The sequence below is a fragment of the Brachycentrus maculatus genome, unplaced genomic scaffold, assembly GCF_059751285.1.
Source record: "Brachycentrus maculatus isolate JH-2025_06_01 unplaced genomic scaffold, ASM5975128v1 h1tg000238l, whole genome shotgun sequence".
Taxonomy (NCBI): Eukaryota; Metazoa; Arthropoda; class Insecta; order Trichoptera; family Brachycentridae; genus Brachycentrus; species Brachycentrus maculatus.
In genome coordinates, this window is record NW_028280989.1 from 869,576 (window position 1) to 889,645 (window position 20,070).

The 20,070-nt window shown below is 33.1% G+C and overlaps 1 protein-coding gene across 9 annotated transcripts in view; it reads right to left on the reverse strand.

The window, feature by feature from the left end:
- LOC148306538 (uncharacterized) overlaps positions 1 to 20,070 on the reverse strand; it is a 73,124-nt gene that overhangs the window by 7,645 nt on the left and 45,409 nt on the right. For 4 of the 9 annotated variants that reach the window (XM_088264840.1, XM_088264838.1, XM_088264839.1 and 1 more), the window contains 8 exons: positions 13,756 to 17,053; positions 13,178 to 13,278; positions 4,325 to 4,467; positions 3,704 to 3,845; positions 2,727 to 3,276; positions 1,561 to 1,823; positions 700 to 850; positions 31 to 214 (listed from right to left, as the gene is read on the reverse strand). In XM_088264840.1, the coding sequence (XP_088120966.1) occupies positions 31 to 214; positions 700 to 850; positions 1,561 to 1,823; positions 2,727 to 3,276; positions 3,704 to 3,845; positions 4,325 to 4,467; positions 13,178 to 13,278; positions 13,756 to 16,982 (4,761 nt within the window). In that variant the 5' untranslated portion in view covers positions 16,983 to 17,053. Of the gene's footprint in view, positions 1 to 30; positions 215 to 699; positions 851 to 1,560; positions 1,824 to 2,726; positions 3,277 to 3,703; positions 3,846 to 4,324; positions 4,468 to 6,033; positions 6,268 to 8,768; positions 9,051 to 9,561; positions 10,273 to 10,513; positions 10,586 to 10,877; positions 10,916 to 10,978; positions 11,210 to 13,177; positions 13,279 to 13,755; positions 17,054 to 20,070 lie in introns of those variants that run through there. The other 5 variants (XM_088264842.1, XM_088264847.1, XM_088264846.1 and 2 more) reach the window with 5 other exon arrangements.

The window sequence follows — 20,070 nt, forward strand, 5'->3', positions numbered from 1 at the left end:
CTTTCAAATCTGGTTTAGTCATTACTTTACCTCTATTTTGGCAGCGTCATAGAATTGATATAGAGGCTCCTGGTTGAACATGCCCAGTGGAGGTACTGGAGTATCGGGCGGACTCGGGGCCGTGGTGGAACACGTTCCCCCTCCACTCAGGGTGCTGCTAGCTCCACTACTTGTTGAAATATTCCCTATTTGATACAAACCGACCTCTGCATACCTGCATTCCAAGAAAAAGAAGATTTATAAATGAAAAGATATTTCGACTTTGAATTTCATTTATTTATTTCAATAAAGTGAAAAAATTACAATGATTCTTCTTCTTCTTCTAACCCTTATCCGCACTCAATGGTGCATAGGGCACTGCATCATATAAAAACAGCATTATCTTGATTGTTACTTCCATGAAGGCAAGGTGATCACTCCTGCGCTTCAGGGACTAGTCCAGGGTAACATTAAATAAATACTTGAGTGTGAAATCACTAATATTTATTTTTACCCCCCCCTGGGAATCGAACCCGGGACCTCCAGCATGGTAGCAAAACATGCTAACCATTACATGCACGCATACACCACGGTGGCGGATGATTTATCTATTTTTATTTTTAAACATTATTTGCTGAATTTTCTATAATGGATTAAAATACAGATAATTTAAATTAAATTACCCTATTGACAGCGAAAATGTAATGAGATATAGTTTACCATGAGGTGCTGGATGTTCTCTCTTTTGGGTTTCCATTTGTCTCGGGTTTGTATTGTTCACTAGCCTTGAATAGACCACATTCAGCATACCACGATGAACTGTTTGACGATCGTTTGTCCTTTTTACTACCCGACATTCTTTTTACATCTCCTATAAAATAAAAACCAGTCTTAAAACCATTTTTTTATAAATAAAACACACTATTAAAAAAGTAACAATCTATTCTTTATACCATCTATTTTTTTTATAATATATTTTTTATACCATACCCTTATCTTTTTGCTCCCTTCCTCACACACACACTCCCACTCTTTTTAATTTAATTTTTTTCTCATGTTTTTATTTTATTTTTATTATAACATAAATCGCTCACTCCTTTCAAGAACGTCATAAATCAAAAATTACTAATTTTCAGTTGTGCGTGTTTTCGGAATGCCCAGAAAATGTACTATATCCCAGCAAAAGCGGCATATTTTTAACTTAATATTTACCCGCTACAGGGCAGAAAGTGTTATTTTTGCATTTTGAAGAAAAGGTATTTTTTAATTATTTTTTTAAATATACTAAATATTTTTCATGTGGAGAAAAAACCTTCAGGTTTTACCTAAAAAGATCTGTTGCACAGTAAAAGTTCAATAAGTGGCTTGATATTTATTTTTAATACATTGTATGATATTTTTTAACTTTAAAAACGTTCTCCTGAAAAATCAAGTTTTTTTATTTATGACGTTCTTGAAAGGAGTGTGCGAAATGTGGAATTGTGTAATTGGCTTTATGTTTATTAATTTGACTATTTTTTACTATATACTTTTTATTAAATGTAAAGCTGTACCATTCCTAAATAAATAGATAAAAATTACCTGGTAAGATAGGTATGACATTATCAGGAGGGGGCGGCGGAGGTGCGTTTGGTCGAATACTAGGAGACTTGGAGTTATTGGTCTTGTTAGCACTGATAGGAGAAGTCTTTTTCACATATCCGGGAACTAGTGGGACACTGGTCTCATTTACTTGATCAGAAATGGCCTGCGTTGGAGGTTCGGGTAAAGGTTTTTTATTGTGTTTTCTTGATGGTGCGATCGGCTGAGATTCTTCTTTGGCAGCTTCAATAACTGATTCATTGCTAAAAATTAAAAAAAAAGGATTAATAAAAACAATTTCAAGTATTACAGCAAAGTCATGCAATATGTATATCGTAGTCGTACAGGAGAAAGTGACCAACTAACAAAACGTAAAATGTTCAGGAGGGCCATTTAAGTCACTTTTGCTTGGCAAGAAAATAAACATCAATGCAGTTAGACATTTTTAACAAGTCAATATATTATACTTCCAAGTTTTAAATCGCTTTAGGATATGTTTCAGGGCAATATTAAGCTAGTAAGATATCAAATAGTCAATAATCACGTTTTTGTAAAAAATGCACTTGGTCACATTCTCCTGTATGACTATGATATGCATATTCCAATTTATGAAAATACCGACTGTATCAAATGCTTAGGAATCGCCACCATTCTTCACATTAAAAAAAACAGCAAATTCTTTACTTTTAAAACTAGTGCACTTTCTAAAATGTAAATGTAAGCACATTAAAAACAATTAACTTAACGTTATGGGATTATTAATCGAGGATCTGCACAAGAAACAGCACTGAATCTTCTGGTACATAATTTCCCAAAATTGAGTACATCAAACGATATTAAAGTTACCAAGGAAAACAAGTGCAATATACTTGTGTATTTCAAATATTGGTTGTAATGGATGTACACCAAAGTTTTTCAATAGTATCAAACTATTTTCAAGAATTATATTGATGTTTGTGTTTTATAACACTATATACTATATTATCAAATGCACATTTATTTTACATAGGTGCTGTAGATTATATTTAAAAAAGCAAAACAGTATAATTATCAGAAATAAAAAAAAACTTGTAAAATGCATTACTCGTTACAGATCTCACAGTGAAGGATATATTTTAAATGCAAGGGTTAATCATATTTATAACAAGGTACAAACAGTTATTTACCTTTTATGTTCCGTAGAATCACTAAGCAGTTCATTCAAATAAAACGTTGAGTTCATTACAGATAATGACTGCGATCTCGACTTATTTTCTATCACAGATGAGTTTCGTTTGAATTTGGATTTAAATGACAGATATGATTTTCTCGAGAGAGTAGAGCTGTCTTTATCCATTTTAGCATTATTATTTTGCGAGTCCTGCGTCTCAATACTATTGTTTGATACATTTGCGTACGTCTGCTCTAATTTTGATTTATGCTCCGCTAATTCCAAATTCAATTGCGAAGCGCTACTTATATTAATGTTAGACAATGCATTCCTTACGGGGAATTGGGTAGATTTAACATCACCTAATGGAGAATGTTGGACTTTTGTAGCTTTCTGCGGTTTATCCACACTAACTTCATGCTTTGACTGGAAAAATACAATATTTTGACTAGCTGTATCAGGTAAGGGTTTGACGATAATTTCTTTAAGCTTCCTGTTTTTATCTTCAAGCCCTTGCTTTACTTTTGAATTTTCTTTTTCCTCCGAAGCATTTTTGTTTCCACTATCTGAAATGAAATAAGTTATTGTTGAATAAATGGTTTGTATTCCATCCTGTTACTTTAAAAGGATTCAATTGACACACATACAGGCTATATTGAAAGAATCCTTTTAAATTCACAGGACAATTAATGACTAAGAAGCCTGCAAAGAAAGCGTGAATTCACCTGTGTGTTTTTTAAATTCACAGGACAATTAATGACTAAGAAGCCTGCAAACAAAGCGTGAATTCACCTGTGTGTTTTTTAAATTCACAGGACAATTAATGACTAAGAAGCCTGCAAACAAAGCGTGAATTCACCTGTGTGTTTTTTAAATTCACAGGACAATTAATGACTAAGAAGCCTGCAAACAAAGCGTGAATTCACCTGTGTGTTTTTTAAATTCACAGGAAAATTAATGAGTAAGAAGCCTGCAAACAAAGCGTGAATTCACCTGTGTGTTTTTTTCTCGTGCTTTTAGTAAAATTAAGTTTCAACTCGCGCATCTTTTTCCCAGCAGCGGATGCAAACCGGGTGAGGGTATAAATATTGCTCGAAGTCGGAGGTTCAGGAAGTTGTGTGTTATCAATGTCACCCTAAAAATATATTCAAATATGTGAGAACAAATGCCAGTTATTCATTTTAATAAACTTCTCAAGAAAAAAGCAAAACATTTCAATATTTGAGCAAATAGAAAAAATGCATTAGAGAAAGTATTTCATTGTGAAATGTTGCATAGCAAAATAAAGAAAAGATTATATGATTAAATAAACAAATACATTGTCATATTACTATAGAAAGTAAATTTCCAAATATTTGTAATGAGCAATTAACATTGACTGCCACATCATGCCTATTGTAATAATATGATCAGGGCAAAGTTCATCTCATTATACAATAAATGTTGAGAAAAGTAATGAAAATATCAACACATCCTCTAATTGATGTTTTGAATTCTATTTTGTGTAAAGATCAACATTGACTACTTATTCATTTGTTATTATAGTTATTCATGTTGTTTAAGTGAAATTGGCTGAAAAAATATTAAAATGTTATTAAAAATAATATAACAAACCTTATGAACATGATGGAAGGACTGCTCGGATTCCGAATCACTATCGAATGAGTCATAATATTCATGGGTTACTCGGGAATCGTCTGATAATCCCGGATGAGGAAATGGTTCATAGAGATGTTCAGAATCAGTGCTATCTACATCTAGAAATCATAATTTTTATGAGTAACTATAAAGTGTGATAAAAAATTGTCTAAATGGTGCTGGTGTAAAAAATGGATAAGAAAAGAATTCAGTATGATATTCTCTATGCATTAAAATAAAACATTCAAGAAAGCGTTTAGAAAAAAGGCAGAATACTCAAAATGTTTTTATTATCAGAAAGGATAAAAACATTAGATATTATTATCAATTTACAGTTAATAAGATATTAATGTATCGCATATTTTATGACAAACTATAGTTTGTCATGAACCACCTGTCCCAACCCAGTTATATCAATCGACTGATTTATCAGTCATCAATGTTTTTTTTTTATTGTATCAATAACATTTTACATTTTGTATATCATATGAATAGACTAACTTGTACAGTCATTATAACAACCTTCGAAGGATATCAACAAATATCAAATCAAGAAATTATACTTATATATTTCTGCAACGAACCAGATTTCAAGATTTAATACATTTTCATTTCGCAGGCTCATCAGATTTTATTTTCCTATAGTATCTATAATCTATAAAAACTGTTTATAATTCACTGCTTATTTGGAACACAGATTTTTAACAATCTAATATTGAATTTGAATCAATTAAAAATATTAAAACAAGGCATTTTACTCCATACAAATATTTTACAAGTTTTCATACAAATTTTGTCAGAGTTAAGGTTTTTGATAATAATATGAATTGATTCTCTATAGTGGTATTTATTTTTAAACCCCAGAAACGACGAAAAAAAATCAGGCAATCAATCAAATATTTGTAATATACATAAGTTGATATTTTTAAGTTTGACTGGTTGCATTCATGTCCATGCAAGAAGAGAATTGTAAGAAATTTTAAATTTTTATTTTTAAATATGAAAAAAAAACCTATATCATAAATAAAATTCTGTTTTTTCATTAATATACATTATAATATAACTGTAATAAGTATTTGTCCTCATAAGTGTAAGTCCACACGGTTCGTCTAGTGTGTTTCTAAATTTATTTGGATCTCATATTACTAATAAGAGTAGTGTGATAAGATTAATTATCTTAAAACCTAAACACATTTATTCGTTCGATTTTAATAAAAAAAAAACAAAGACCGATCTTGCTTTAAAATGGCAAAAAATAAAGATGATTTATATGTTTTTTAAATACCAAAAAGTGGTCTTATTGCATTGCATTAAGCTTGTTAATTAAAAACGCACTTCAAAATTACAACATGGCCCATATATTAAAATATTTGTATTAATAAAAACTCTTGCATCAGTGAAATCTGTGGTTACATGAAATATAACGTGATTAGCAAATAATATATCAACAAAATATGTAGAAATAAATATTCTACTTTCGTAACTTCAAATCATTGATGTATAAATTATTTTTTTGGCACATTTTAACTTAATTTTATATATATTTTATTGTTAGGCGCCAAAAAAACAGAATTTTTAGTTTTATGATTAACTAAAAATAGATCGTTACGATAGTGATTATATCAATTTAAAATAAACAATATTTAACAATTAACGAACATATTATGAAATAATTACGCAATTACCAATTAAAATTGAAGCTTCCTGGGTTTCCGTAGTTTCAGTATCGAAAACGAAAATTTTTATCACTGCCAGACCCAATAAATCTTTGCGTCGCAATATGGGATTGTTAATTACTCTAAATATCACATCGGTATTTTGATAGCTTTGTAAGGAGTCGCAGATTTCGTCATTATCTGAATAGAACGCCGCCGAACGCGATGTCGAAATGTAAACGACGGAAGGAGAAGACACGAACACTGAAAGAGAACAATAAAGAGAATTTTCATACAAGAGGCGATGAACTAGAATCTTTTCAGTTTGCATCTTTTGTAAATTCGAGGCCGTACTATGTCCGGAAAAAAAGGAAAAAATCGCTTTGAAATGAGGGGATACTTTCTTCTTGTATTCGGATAATATGTAACATTTATTCAGATACTTTCAGAAAGTTTTACATTCACTTTAATTTCAATTTACTTTTTTTAATCAGCGTGAGTTTTAACTTAAAGATAAGTAGGTTTATATAAATTGAACGTCTAAAAAAAGAAAAAAAACACGACTAGAAACTTAATAGAAATCAAGTGGAATCTTATCAGAAAACGCATATTTGATGAAATAAATAATATCGCGTGTTTGTTCTTAAATTCTTAACCTCAAACGTAGTAAGTGAATGATACGACTGAATAGAGTTATATCATCAAATAGTTTCTTTTGTATAATTGAATAGTCAAAAGCAATTGAATAGTGGAATTGTGTAAGTTATTGTTTTAAATTCGTATGATGTAAATCTGTATACCTGTAATCTGTATGTCTATACATGTACGTATGCTTTAAAAACCTGATAAATTGTTTCAAAACATAAACAAAGGTACCTCAGGTAGATATTATATTCAACAAAAGATTTTTCTCAGTGCGTTTTATACTAACTATTCATCGTATATTTTAATACTCGTATTCCCAGTTCATTGGGTCCTTGAGAGCGACCCCGTAATCCGGAAGGCGGAAAGTCGTGAATTAAATAGTACTATGATAGTAAAAATACATATAATAATGTAAGTAATAATACGATTTATGAACCCGGACGTAGTACGGCGACAAATTTTAACGAGTTTCAATTTAGACACTTAATTCAGATGCAGAAGGCTGACTATATTTTGGAATATAAGGTGAACCAAAATATAACGAAATAGTCGCGTTAGCAACAAAAAGAGAATGGGAGAATCACCAAGGAGAATAAAATAATAGAGCATTAAGTAATTTATTTAAAATCACTTGTTAACGAGTGGAGGCTTAAAAAAATATTTACAGCATTTTGAGTGTGTCCAAATAATAACAAATAATCCGGGATTTGGACCTCACATACAAATTAAGAATATCTGCTCAATAAAAAGCTTCTTCATCTCACAATAGATGTCTCTAATAAAATTCTAGTAAATTCAAGCACAATGTTTTCGAATTTGAACAATATATATATATATAGAAGTTACAAAAATTTGAGTAGGTGGTCGTTAATCATGGGTAGAATCATTGGTGAATGTTCCACGGGTGTAAAGTGATCACTTAAACTAGCCTATGACGGTCGTAAGCCCCGTAAATGCTTAGACTTCCATATTCTTCTTCATCTATGCTGAGAGGTCAAAAAATATTAGAATAAAAATAAGTTTATTTATTTTTTGTACGTAGATACTATTCCAATAAAACGTATTATATTTTCTATTTTTTTTTGTTATTGAAATCTCAACATAGATGAAGAAGTTTCAACAAAATGGAAATCTGGGCTTTTACAGGGCTTACGACCGCCATAGGCTTGGTTAAGTGATCACTTTACACACGTGTAACATTCACCAATTCCACCCATGATACCACACTAATATTTTTTTTTGGAACTTATAGATATATTGATCAAACTCGTGACACAGTATGTCCGAGTTCACAACAGCCATCTATGTTGGAATGAGGAAAGCTTTTATTAAGCACAGTCTTTTATGCGATGTCCGAATCCTGGATTATATTCACATATTTGAGACCCGCCTGAAAACATGATTTTAATTTTTTTGTTCAGCTTATAATTTTACCAGTTATTTTATTTACAACATTTTGAGTGTGTCTAAATACTCGTTCGAAAATCTGGATTACATAACTCCATTTAGGAGTTATTTAAATAAATGTTGTAAATTATTTTATTTTTGTTAATGCTGACAACGTTCTGTTGCTTGTGAAATAAACAGATTGTTGTTCCTATTGTTAGACAGCGCCTCGCGAAATGTTGACACATTTCGCTCACTCCTTTCAACAACACTTCAAAAAACTTGATTTTTCAGGAGATCGTTTTTAAAGTTCAAAAATATAATCAAATGTAATAAAAATAAATATCAACCCACTTATTGAACTTTTAACTGTGCAACAGATCTTTTTAGGTAAACCTGAATGTTTTTTCTCCATTTGAAAAATATTTAGTATATTTAAAAAAATAATCAAACAATACCTTTTCTTCAAAAAGCAAAAACAACACTTTCTGCCCTGTAGCGGGTAAAAGTTGAAAATATGCCGCTTTTGCTGGGATATAGTAAATTTTCTGGGCATTCCGAAAACACAAACAACTGAAAATTGTCGATTTTTGATATATGACGTTGTTGAAAGGAGTGAGCGATTTGTGATGATTCAAACGATAACAATGTGCGCAAAGAAAACAAGTGACAGTCTCCTCGGTAGTTCCCTTTGCGACCGCAACGGGCCGTAGGGAGTGGGGTGTAGGACAAACCTTGCTCTGCGCAGTGGCGCCGCCTGCGCGCGGTGGCGCTGGCGGCGGCCACAGGAGGACTTCTCTGGCGGACATATCCCACGCTCATGGCTCATTTTAAATATCACACAACTACTGTTTTTCACTTAACATTTTAGGTATATTTAAATATTTTAGCCGGACATCTTGTTAGCACTGTGATTTTCCTATTGAACTATCGGAAATGCGGTTAACAGGATGTACAAAAAAAAACATCGAGGGAAAATACAGTAACGTGTTATAACATCGAACTGTTATGTAGGTAATAGAAGTCAGTAGATATCCGGAAAAGCGTTCGTAACGATGACCTCATTTATTGCTACGTATTGTGTATATGAGTAATAAAATAAAATTATAGCTAAACAGATCGATCTAGCGATTAATGTAAAATACGACAAAAAAAACAGAAAATTCTCGCAATATCATGGTATTAAGAATTCGTGATATTTCATCAAAATGTAGGTATCTACATAAAACGGAAACCTTTTTAAAAGTGTGTATGTACGAGACAGATCATAGTAGTTTTTTTTAATATAATATTTTATTTAATAGGCATTGGCTTAGTATAATTCTATAATTTATTCATAATATTACAAATCAGAACACGATTTATAATCCTACTAAATTGATTTTTGTGATAGCTGCTTCACCTTGAGAGGGCATTATCAAATTAGATATTGCATTATATTTTTGACTTCAATTTTTCACGTTTGAATATATGAAACATTATTGTCGATTACATAAAGTTTAAAATACATAGTTTAAAAATTAATACTTAAGACGTTACTCCGTAGTTTCTAATTTGCCTTTCCGCTGCAGTGAACAGTTTGTGCGGAAGTTATTTTGAATAAGGTTGGAATTATTGTTGCTCGAAAACATAAATTCAAAAACGATTGCGAAAATAGAAATCGGTCGTGATTATAACAAGTTTATTTGTAATTTTTGAATGGCTGCCGAAATCGGACAATTCAATGACGAATCAATATCCGCAATTAATGTAGTTACCCAGATGTACCCAAACGGTCGACGAATCTAATTCTGAAATGTATTTTTAACTGTTGAATTTTAATTTAGCAGTGCGCGGAGAGATAAAAAAGTCAAATTTAAGATTAAAGATGAAGTAATAATGATGTCAAGCGGTCGGTAGATATGGTGTCTTGTCCGGAGTAACAAATGCTGGTAGACAGGTACATCGTATGTAATACATGTACATATTAGGTAACTTGTCTCTCGTATAACAGATAAGTTTCGCGTGTTGTTGTAATGATCGTTTATTTTTCTATTGTCTATTTAAATTTCCCACCGTCAAGGTAAAAATAATAATATTATATCTAATTTTACTAGTTCCTGCGTATGTATAGCCGAACACACTTTCTGATTGCGCTGAAGTTTACATTATCGGCTTACACAATAGACATTTCAGTGTTTTCCCTCGAGATAAACAATGGTAAGTTTTTACGCGAGTAATTCTTAATGAAGGAAAAATATTCGCGAAAAGATCACAAGGCACAAGTGCACGGTACAGTGAGAGGCGCATATAACAATTTGCGAATCGTTAATGCGTTCATCTAGAAATTAGCGATCGCGGAACAATCGGAGCCAATAAGGTCACGAGAAAACTCTATTCAGCGTCGCGGGTTTCGACATCCCCGGCGTTGATCTCGAGCGGCGACGCTCGCAGCTTCACTAGCTAAGTGGAACGAGCGATACTGATAATGATAACGGACTTCTCCGCTTGCACGGAACGGATCGAGACGCTCGATGGACATCGGACTCATCCGGGCTGTCGACCGAAGACTAACTAATCTGTCGACTGCCGACTGCCGCTCGCGAGACAGCCGCGCGGCCGCGAGCTCGTATCTTCAAGGTGATGTTATTCCGAAACAGGTTTACTTCACACACTCGTAATCCACGGATCGATAGTTCGATTTGCGCGAAGTTCGATCCGTTTACTCGATGCTCTAAAAGGCGATAAACACGATTAGTTACGCACCGTGCACCGGTCGCGATATTCATTATTAAGGCCGTAATCGTAACCACTCGGCAATTCGCGGGAAGGTTATTACGCAATAACACAAAAAACAACCGGACCGACACGATGAGCGGTGTACCGCGCCTCAGTCTGGCTGACAATGAGACTCGGCGCAACCGGATTTCTCTATAACACAACACTAACGAAGATGATCACATACGCGTAACATTCGCTAATATGGGGCGATAGCTTCGCATGTACGCTTCGGGCAGGCGGCGTCGGAAACTTTGTTATGATGCGAGCAGTTTCGGGCGACGGCTGTCGCAATGCACTTTCACTTGGCGAGCGCGAGTGCTGTGCAGGCCGCGCGCGGCGCGAATGCCCTCCCGAGCGGGCAGCGGGCCGCGGGCCGCCCGCGCTCGGCCGCCCGCTCGGCCTTGCTGCGCGCTCCGCGCATTCCAGCCGGATGATCTCTCGAGTGGAACCACGGAGCCTGTGTGCTGTACGCTACCTGACTACATCGTCCATCGTCTTTAACTATAATTTTTTATCAACTGAATGTGGCGGTCCAGTCGAAGAATTGTGTTATATAGGATTACCATATATAGTTAAAATATCAACTAAGCTAAAAAATAGTCATATTATTTTTTGACATCTCATCAAAGATGAAGAAGAATATGGAAGTCTGGGCATTTACGGGTCTGACGACCGTTATAGGCTGGTTTAAGTGATCACTTTACTACACACGTGTAACTTTCACCAATTCTACCCATTATTGACAACCACACTACTCAAATTCTTGGAAGTTCTATATATATGAACCAATTTACCCGTAAATGCCCAGACTTCCATATTCTTCTTCATCTTGGATGAGATGTCAAAAAATAATATGAAAATAACTCCTGTAATTGGAGATAATCCAGATTTTGTGAACAAGTATTTGGACACACTCAAAATGTTGTAAAAAATAGTCGCCTAACAAAAATCCATCCGGACGCATATTGAGGGTCTGCGGTCGACACGCCCGGGAATGTATAACATTCGGTAACCCCTACCGTAGAAAAACCCTAGTCTAATGCGACAAATTGTATCTTTTCTACTCATAACGTTATAAGAAAAACATTGACCTAATATTTGATTCATATCTATGTTTGAAAACGAGATTTTTTTATTATATTACCATTTATTACTATTTATTATTTTACTTTTATTTAATATATTACCAGTTAACCAAAAATAAATTTATGTTAATCTTCTGTCCGCCAAGCGGGTCCAATGGACCCGTTCAGAAATTGATGTTGGGTTTATTGAAAATCTTAATATAATATGTAAACTATATGTAGATGACAATATAAAACGTACACGAGGATCACAAGTAAAGAACTTTCTTACCATACTTTACATAAGGGTCCATTGGACCTGGAACGGGTAGTTATCGATATTTTTGCTTGCCGTAGACCGAGGGTTAATTAAAATATTTATCAAGATGTATGTCATTTGACTTGACTTATCGAATATTGGGCCTTAAATGGGAATGAAATAACATGTTTGTATTTGTGATTTGACCAGTTGATTATTAACATTTTTATACTTATCTATCAAACACTAGATTTTAACCCTTAAGACAAGTAAAAGCCTATTTTTTACGCATGCCAAAATTTACAGCAACAATCTTATTCTAATGGTAATTTTTACTTCAATTTTTCATTTCATGTTCCATGTAGAATTAAGAAAATCTTATTAGGAAAATATATATATATATATATATATATATATATATATATACATATATATATATATATATATATATATATATATATATATATATATATATATATATATATATATATATATATATATATATATATATATATATATATATATATATCCAGAAAGAAATGGTTGTTTCTTAAAATGCAAGTCAAACAAGAAATATTTTTACTTGTAGGCTAGCGCCATCTGTAGAAAAACACAAGTTGCTTGGGAATTAATAACAAACGTGAATTGAATCACTGTAATACTAAAGGTTCGCTACAATGCTAAATACATCATGCCTTCATTACATCTGATAACGTTCTATAAATATTATACTCAAATTAACCAAAAAAACAATAAAAATGTTTCTTGTTTGATTTGACTTTACATAAATACATAAAATATTTCCTGCAACTGCATTTAAATGACTGTACCATAAAATCGCTAGTCTCATGAAATGGTTTTCAGCATAAAATATTTGTTGATTATGAGTAATATAGTATTTATTATCAAATGTCAACTAAAGAAAGAGTTGTAAAAAGAAAACAGGTACTTAAAATCTATTTGTACATAGAGAACATCATACTCTTCTTACAAATACACCATTTTGTCAGTATTTGGAATTTTATATATGAAAAAAAAAATCATGTTCTTAAAAACTCACCTATGGATCCTGCGGATTTCTTTGGCGATTTGTTCCACTGGTGTCTCACTTTTCTGGACCAACTTGCAGGACTGCGTTTACCTCTTGACCTTTCGCGTTTTCTGTTTGTGAAAAAATATATCAAATTCTAACTTGCACTTCAAACAAATTACATTATTGAAAGTAGAGCGGACACCGTAGGCACAAAAAATGCGCTTAGAGTTGTTTGAAATGAAGACTCTAAGAAGTATATCTGGCAAGAGTCTATGAGACAAAATAAGGAACGCTAGGATAAGGGGAATATGTGAGATCAAAGAAGTCGTTAGGTGGGGAAGGCAACTAAAGAGACAATAGTATGCACATATGAGGGGAATGGAATCATTCAGACTCCCCCACATTGCATTATACGGCCCACCCCAAGGTAGACGACTCCCGCCAAGACCACCAAAGAAATGGATCCACAGCTGGGAATCGACATCGCAGGAGGCCATTTCTTCTCGAAAACAGGCCACAAGGCCTACACCAAGCAGAAGAAGAAGAAAAGAAGAATACATTATTAAATATTAAAATTCTAAAAATGTGTATTATTTTAATCTTACATAATTTTGCTGAATCCAGTAATAGATTCATCTTGGTCGGACATATCCACCCAGTCATCACTTCGGTCACTGGAACTAATTTCACTAGGAGCACAACCGTATATTGTAGCCTCTGATCTTATTGAACTCACAATAGATCTTTGTCCATAGATGCTGTTCGTTTTGTTCTCACTTGATACAGTAGAGCCAGAATACGATTGGCTAAAGTTGGAAATACTGTCAAATGGAATATTGGACTTGGCATGCAGCTGTGAGAGATATTTGGTATTAGATTTATTCCTCATTCTCACAACACTATGTGGACTTCCAGGAATACTTTCGTAACAGTTAGACTCCGAGACGGTATCACTTAATTTGATTGTGTCATAAATATTTTCATCACAGTTACATTCATCGTAATTGATACCGTGTTCACTATAATTTGAATTGGTATTTATACAATGTTTACTGTACTGAATTTCTGATGGTGTTTTCGATGGTATGCTTTCATAAATAGATGAAAATTTTTCATACCCCACTGAAGATGTGGGGCTATTTGTTTTTGTAAGAGAATACCCTTGGTCTGAAATTCTTATTGCTTTAGAAGTCATAATTTGATTCAACGATTCTTCAATTTTGGTCTTTATACTGTCTTTTGGAGATTTGCAATACTCGTAACCATCATCGCTATCATTATTATAGAATTTTTCTGTGTGCGTCTTACTAGCGCAATATTCATAACTGTGATTGCTAATATTATCCTCGTCACATTGACTCTGTTCATTCGACAAATATTTATATGAATATTGTCCCTTTTCCTGAGGAACTTCAGGGAGAGGACAATTACTTTTATTGTGGGATTTATTGGAAATATCATTCAATGATTTTTGCGAATCTCCTAAATTATTTCTATATGGTTCAAGTGGCTCATAGCCTTCATCTATTGTTTTTTGATATTCTTTTTCAATCAAATTATCCACATTTTTTACTGTCACCACATTAATAGCCTCCACAATTTCGTCTGTGAGTGTTATATCCAAATTGAAAGCTTCAGGGCAAGAGTCATTGTCCGGCAAATTCTTCTTTCCCTTTTTCAAATCTTCGGCAATCTCACGTTTCTTATTACCCAATAAATCATCTGTTTTTTTCAATAAGGTTTCGAATGATGGGTAAATTGATTCCTCTTGAGGAGAATTTGTTTTAACTTCAGGATGTGATTCGCTCTTCGCATTAGTTGTTGACGGTCCAACAACATCATAAAGATTATCATCTTCTGAAATGAAGTCTAATTTAGTCTCATATTCTTTTGAAGGGATCAAATCGTTTTTCGAGTTACTTCTCCAGAGAAAGGAATCATTTGGTTTAATTCTAGCACTTACTTCCTGGTATAATTTTTCATCTTCAGAAATATTATCCAGCTTTAAGTCATTATTATTTGAGCAATATATTGTCTTTTCCATACTATCAACAATACCTGTCATGAGGTCTGTAATTTCGGAACATTTTTTTTCTACATCTGGTAAAGATGAAACCGAATCAACATAAATATCGGAGGAAAGTAATTGTAATTTAGGCTTCTTTACTAAAGTTTTATGAAATTTAACTTTATCATAAACAAACTCTTTTTTAGGTTTTTCATAAATATCTTTTTGTGTGGTGTCATCACTCTTCACAACGTTTTCTTGAGGATTTTCAGTTAAATTGTTTTTTTGGCCATCATCAATTGGACAAGTGATGGAGTTAGATTTTGCATTGACATTTTTGATTTTTGGTTTACCGTCTCGAATAACTAAATTTTTTGTTTTAGATAAAGTGATTTTTTTATCAGGAACTTTGGGCTTTTCTTTAGTTGAACACAGGTTTTCATCAACATCAGTTGCACCGACAAATTTATTTTCATTGTGAGATTCATGAACTGTATTAATTTTTCCTGATGGAAGAACCTTTTCACCTTCGAGTGGTGTCACCGCTTTGGAAAGTTCAAATTTCTGGATAGCAGCTCGAACATTTACAGAATGGCGTGTAGGGGATGTTTTAAAACTAGGCTTTCTTTTCACGACGTGTTTGGGTTTTTTAAATTCAGGCTGCTCAGCAGCTTCTGAATCCCTATTATTGATTTCAATCAGAGTATTATTTGATTTGACAGAATTTAATGTATCTGTCTTTCTGATAGGATCATGCGATTTTTTCTTAAGTACATTTTTCTTCTTCGGTGAATTATCGGATTTAATTCTTGAAAGTTTTCTATGTAAATTTGGGGATTCTGCGGATGTTATTTTATCAATAGAGGCATTACTGGATGATCTACTTTTCAAACTGGTTCTTCGTTTTACAGATATTTTATTATAGGATTTAATTTTAAGATTCACATTTGAAGATAAAGTAGATGTAGGTGAAGGTGTGTTACTACTGCCTAATTTATTCCTATAATTACGTATGTTGTCATTGATCAAGACGATTTTCGATTCCTTTGTTATGACATCATTTTCTTTATTCAATTCGTTAAATTTTTGAGTGAGGGAAGCTACTTTGTTACTCGTTAAGACATTTCTTCTGTGAGAAGATGAGGGATTTCGAATTTTAAAACTCACTTTTCTTGGTGGATTTAAGTCTTTTGAATTTTTTTTACTTAACTGATTATTAAGAGAATTCTTTTCGGCCAGTTTTAATTTAGATTTCGCATTAATGTTATCTTGATTAGTTTTGTTGATTACACCACCTCCTGTAACTCTGGAATCTGCACTATTGCATTCCATTATTTTGAGATAATTATTTTTGGCATTCAGATTTTTTGACGAATTGGTTTGCGACACATCTATCATTTTACTATTTGAATGTTTATTTTTTAAATTATTGCCGCTTTTTGATGCGGTATCAGTGATCGAAGCTTGAACTTTTTCCGAATACGAAAATGATGTTTGGTAGTCTATGATCGATGTACTATCGACACCATGATTTGATTTAGGGCGATGCAAATTTCCTACTCCATTTTTTTCTGTTTTGAAGATTTCGGGAGAAGTATTAACGCCTGGAATTTCGTTAATTTTCCGCATATGCTGTACTCCCGAATATTTTTTCGGGGTGAGTGCAAAGCTATCTTCTTTTCTGCTATCGCCGAGGTCGATGAGTTTGTGGAATATGCTCTCTTTTCCGAATGACTGGGAAGGAATCCTGACGAGCGATTTGATGTGATGGTTGAGCTTCTTTTCCAGAGTGCGATGTGGTGGATCGCCGCTGCTATTTCTCATGGTGTTGTTCACGAGCACATCTTGATTTGTTGTCCTTGTTTCAGGATTCTGCAACACCGGGTAGAGATAACCTGAAAAGTGCAAAAGGTCACATATTAAATAAAATATTAGGAAATAAGAAATTCAATTGAAAGTTATTAAGAGAAGCAATAACAACAAATGTTTTTTCAAGAGAGTGAATAACTGGCGACAAAATTACGGTCATTAAAAATTATTTGTCTTTTTTGGGTTTACTAAAATATTTACCAGGTCTGGAAAAATATTCTCTAGTCATTTTTTTCAAACAATTTTAATATTGACAAATAATGTATGTACTTTTAAATCGTTTGTATATATTCCTAGTCCTTAAAAGCTATTAATAATAATAAAAAATGTTGATAAAATTTGTTTATGTTCCAAGTACATTTTTTGAGCGATTAGCATGTATGCAATAAAAAAAAAACGACACTGAGAAATATTACACATACCGGTACCAACTGATAACTGGCAAAATTTAATACGAATGTGTACATATATAAAAACGTATTTATATATTTAACACGAGTTTCTCCGGTGTAAAAAAAGACAAAAGATTTTATAGAGTACGAAAAATAGAATTGTGAAAGTAGTTTTATCGACGATTATGATAATAGGTATTGTTCTAGGCATATCGGCACTCGGAACACCCACAGGTCGACTGACGGCCATTCGCTGGTGCGATGCCCATCTGGTCGAAAGCGCCTCTTAACGAGACCACCCGCACCCGGGCACCGAGGGCCCAGCCCTGCGGCAGGAGCGCCCCGACATGCGCCCACAAAGGACCCGCCGGTACCGCGTCGCATTAACAAGAGTGAAAGTCCCCATTTCCCTGGAGCGCGGCGGAAGAAATAAGAAATTGTTCTCGTCGGAATGCGGCACCTCCGAATGAGATTTATTCAATACATAAACTGTTCGTGGATCGTGAGATCTCTGCGCTGAGAACCTGCATACATGCTCAATTTCAAATCTAGATAAAATCGTCGCTTCAACTACTAGCGAGAAGAGGTAGCGAAAAGCCTTATTCAAATGTGTTTTTATAAGAAGATGAGCTCGATAGTCCATAAATGATCAAAATTAACATTTCATAAAATTTTTCGTTCTAAACTGATTTTAAGTGTTATTGCCGCTTGTTTGTCGAGGTCACATCGATCACTTAAAATGATGAGCGGTCCGAAACGTCTTAAATAAGTACAAATGACGCGTAGCCTAAAAATATGTTTTTCAACTTTTCAATGTTTAAAAACATGCAAATCTATGTATGATACATTAGTTCAAATAATAGCAAAAAAGTCGAGTATTATCGAGATTTCTCTAAATGATTCACACATCTTCACCAATGTTTAATACGTCTATTTTAAATTCTAGTCGCCAATGTTTCCTTGCTGCTAACATTGACTGGCGGCGTACTATTTGAATACAAAGTCGACGAGAGTCCGAAGGCATTCTATTGCAATCACTAACCCACCCACTTTAAAAGGCGATCAAACTGTATCCATAGTAAAATGCACTTTAACCGCCCCACGCGCTTTCAAAAATTCATTTTACACAAGTTGCACTTCTTTCGCCGTGTTTTCACATGAACTTTCATTAGAAACGTTCAAACGAAGCTCGTTTTCGCCGAATTAGAATATATGTACGGCTCACTGGGAGGGTTTTAATCGAAATTATTAGTTTGTAAACCAAATTAAGCGTATCCGATTTGCTTGGGTGAAAGAGAAATGTCAACTCTTGTATCTACACAGAATCGAGAGATGCTTTCCCATCAGATTAGGTTGATTTAAAAACTGATGATTATTTATTGTAAATAAACTAACGAGAATACGTTGCAAGTGAAAAACGGAAAACCGCTGTAATTGTATTATTCATGTCGTGAATACGGAAGGTTAGATTTTTATGGATATACTATTATTTTTACGGATATATTCAACCTACGAGAATAACGTCATGTTTAGAAATACGATAAAAACTGTATCGAGGGAGAAATTTCCGTTGATCTTTTCCAAATGATTGAAAATTGTCCAGCAAGGTAATCATATTTTCTAAATACATGTAATATGTGGCTGTTTTCACTTTTCCATGAGAGTTTCCCACGCATTGTTCCGCCCGAATGAATGCACAATGCATTTGGTGAAGTAGTTATTTGCCGAAAGTACGTAAAGCGTAGAAAGAAGAATTTTCACGTTTTTTTTACGAACTTCAATTACACAGACTGCGGTCGGATCCGATCATTTTTACCCACCATTTTGAAAGTGCCGAATTTTTTGCCTCGTCAATAAAGTAAAAGAAGTTCGAACGCAAGTTTGATAGAAACGAAACGGAGCGTTAAATGAGAAAAAAACTATATAAATAAATCATGTCGATACAAACAATCTCGAGTTATCGCCATTCACTGTCAGATTTTATCGTGGAGAACCACTTATTTGTGTGTGCCAGTTTTCGGGAAACTTTTAATTTAATAAATGTCACTTTTATCAAAATGAAAAATAAACTAGGTAGGCTTTGAATTATTACTGAAAAAGATCGAACCAGATTGTTAAAATTTCAATGTAATAAAAAAAGATATATATACAAGTGTTTATGAGTTATTTACACACATACTCGTGTATATGCTAGTATACACACACACACACACACACACACACACACATATATATATATATATATATATATATATATATATATATATATATATATATATATATATATATATATATAAATGTATATGTATATATATATATATATATATATATATATATATATATATATATATATATATATATATATATATATATATTTTTTTTTTTTTAACCCTTATTTGCACCCATTGCTGCATCGGGCACTGCATCGCAGCAACGCAGTGTTATCTTGATCGTTAATTGCATGAAGGTGATCAGCCCTGCGCTTCTTGTACCTCGCTTCTTTATATACATACTCGTATATACTTATACTTATTTATATATATATATATATATATATATATATATATATATATATATATATATATATATATATATATATATATATATATATATATATATATATATATATATATATATATATATATATATAT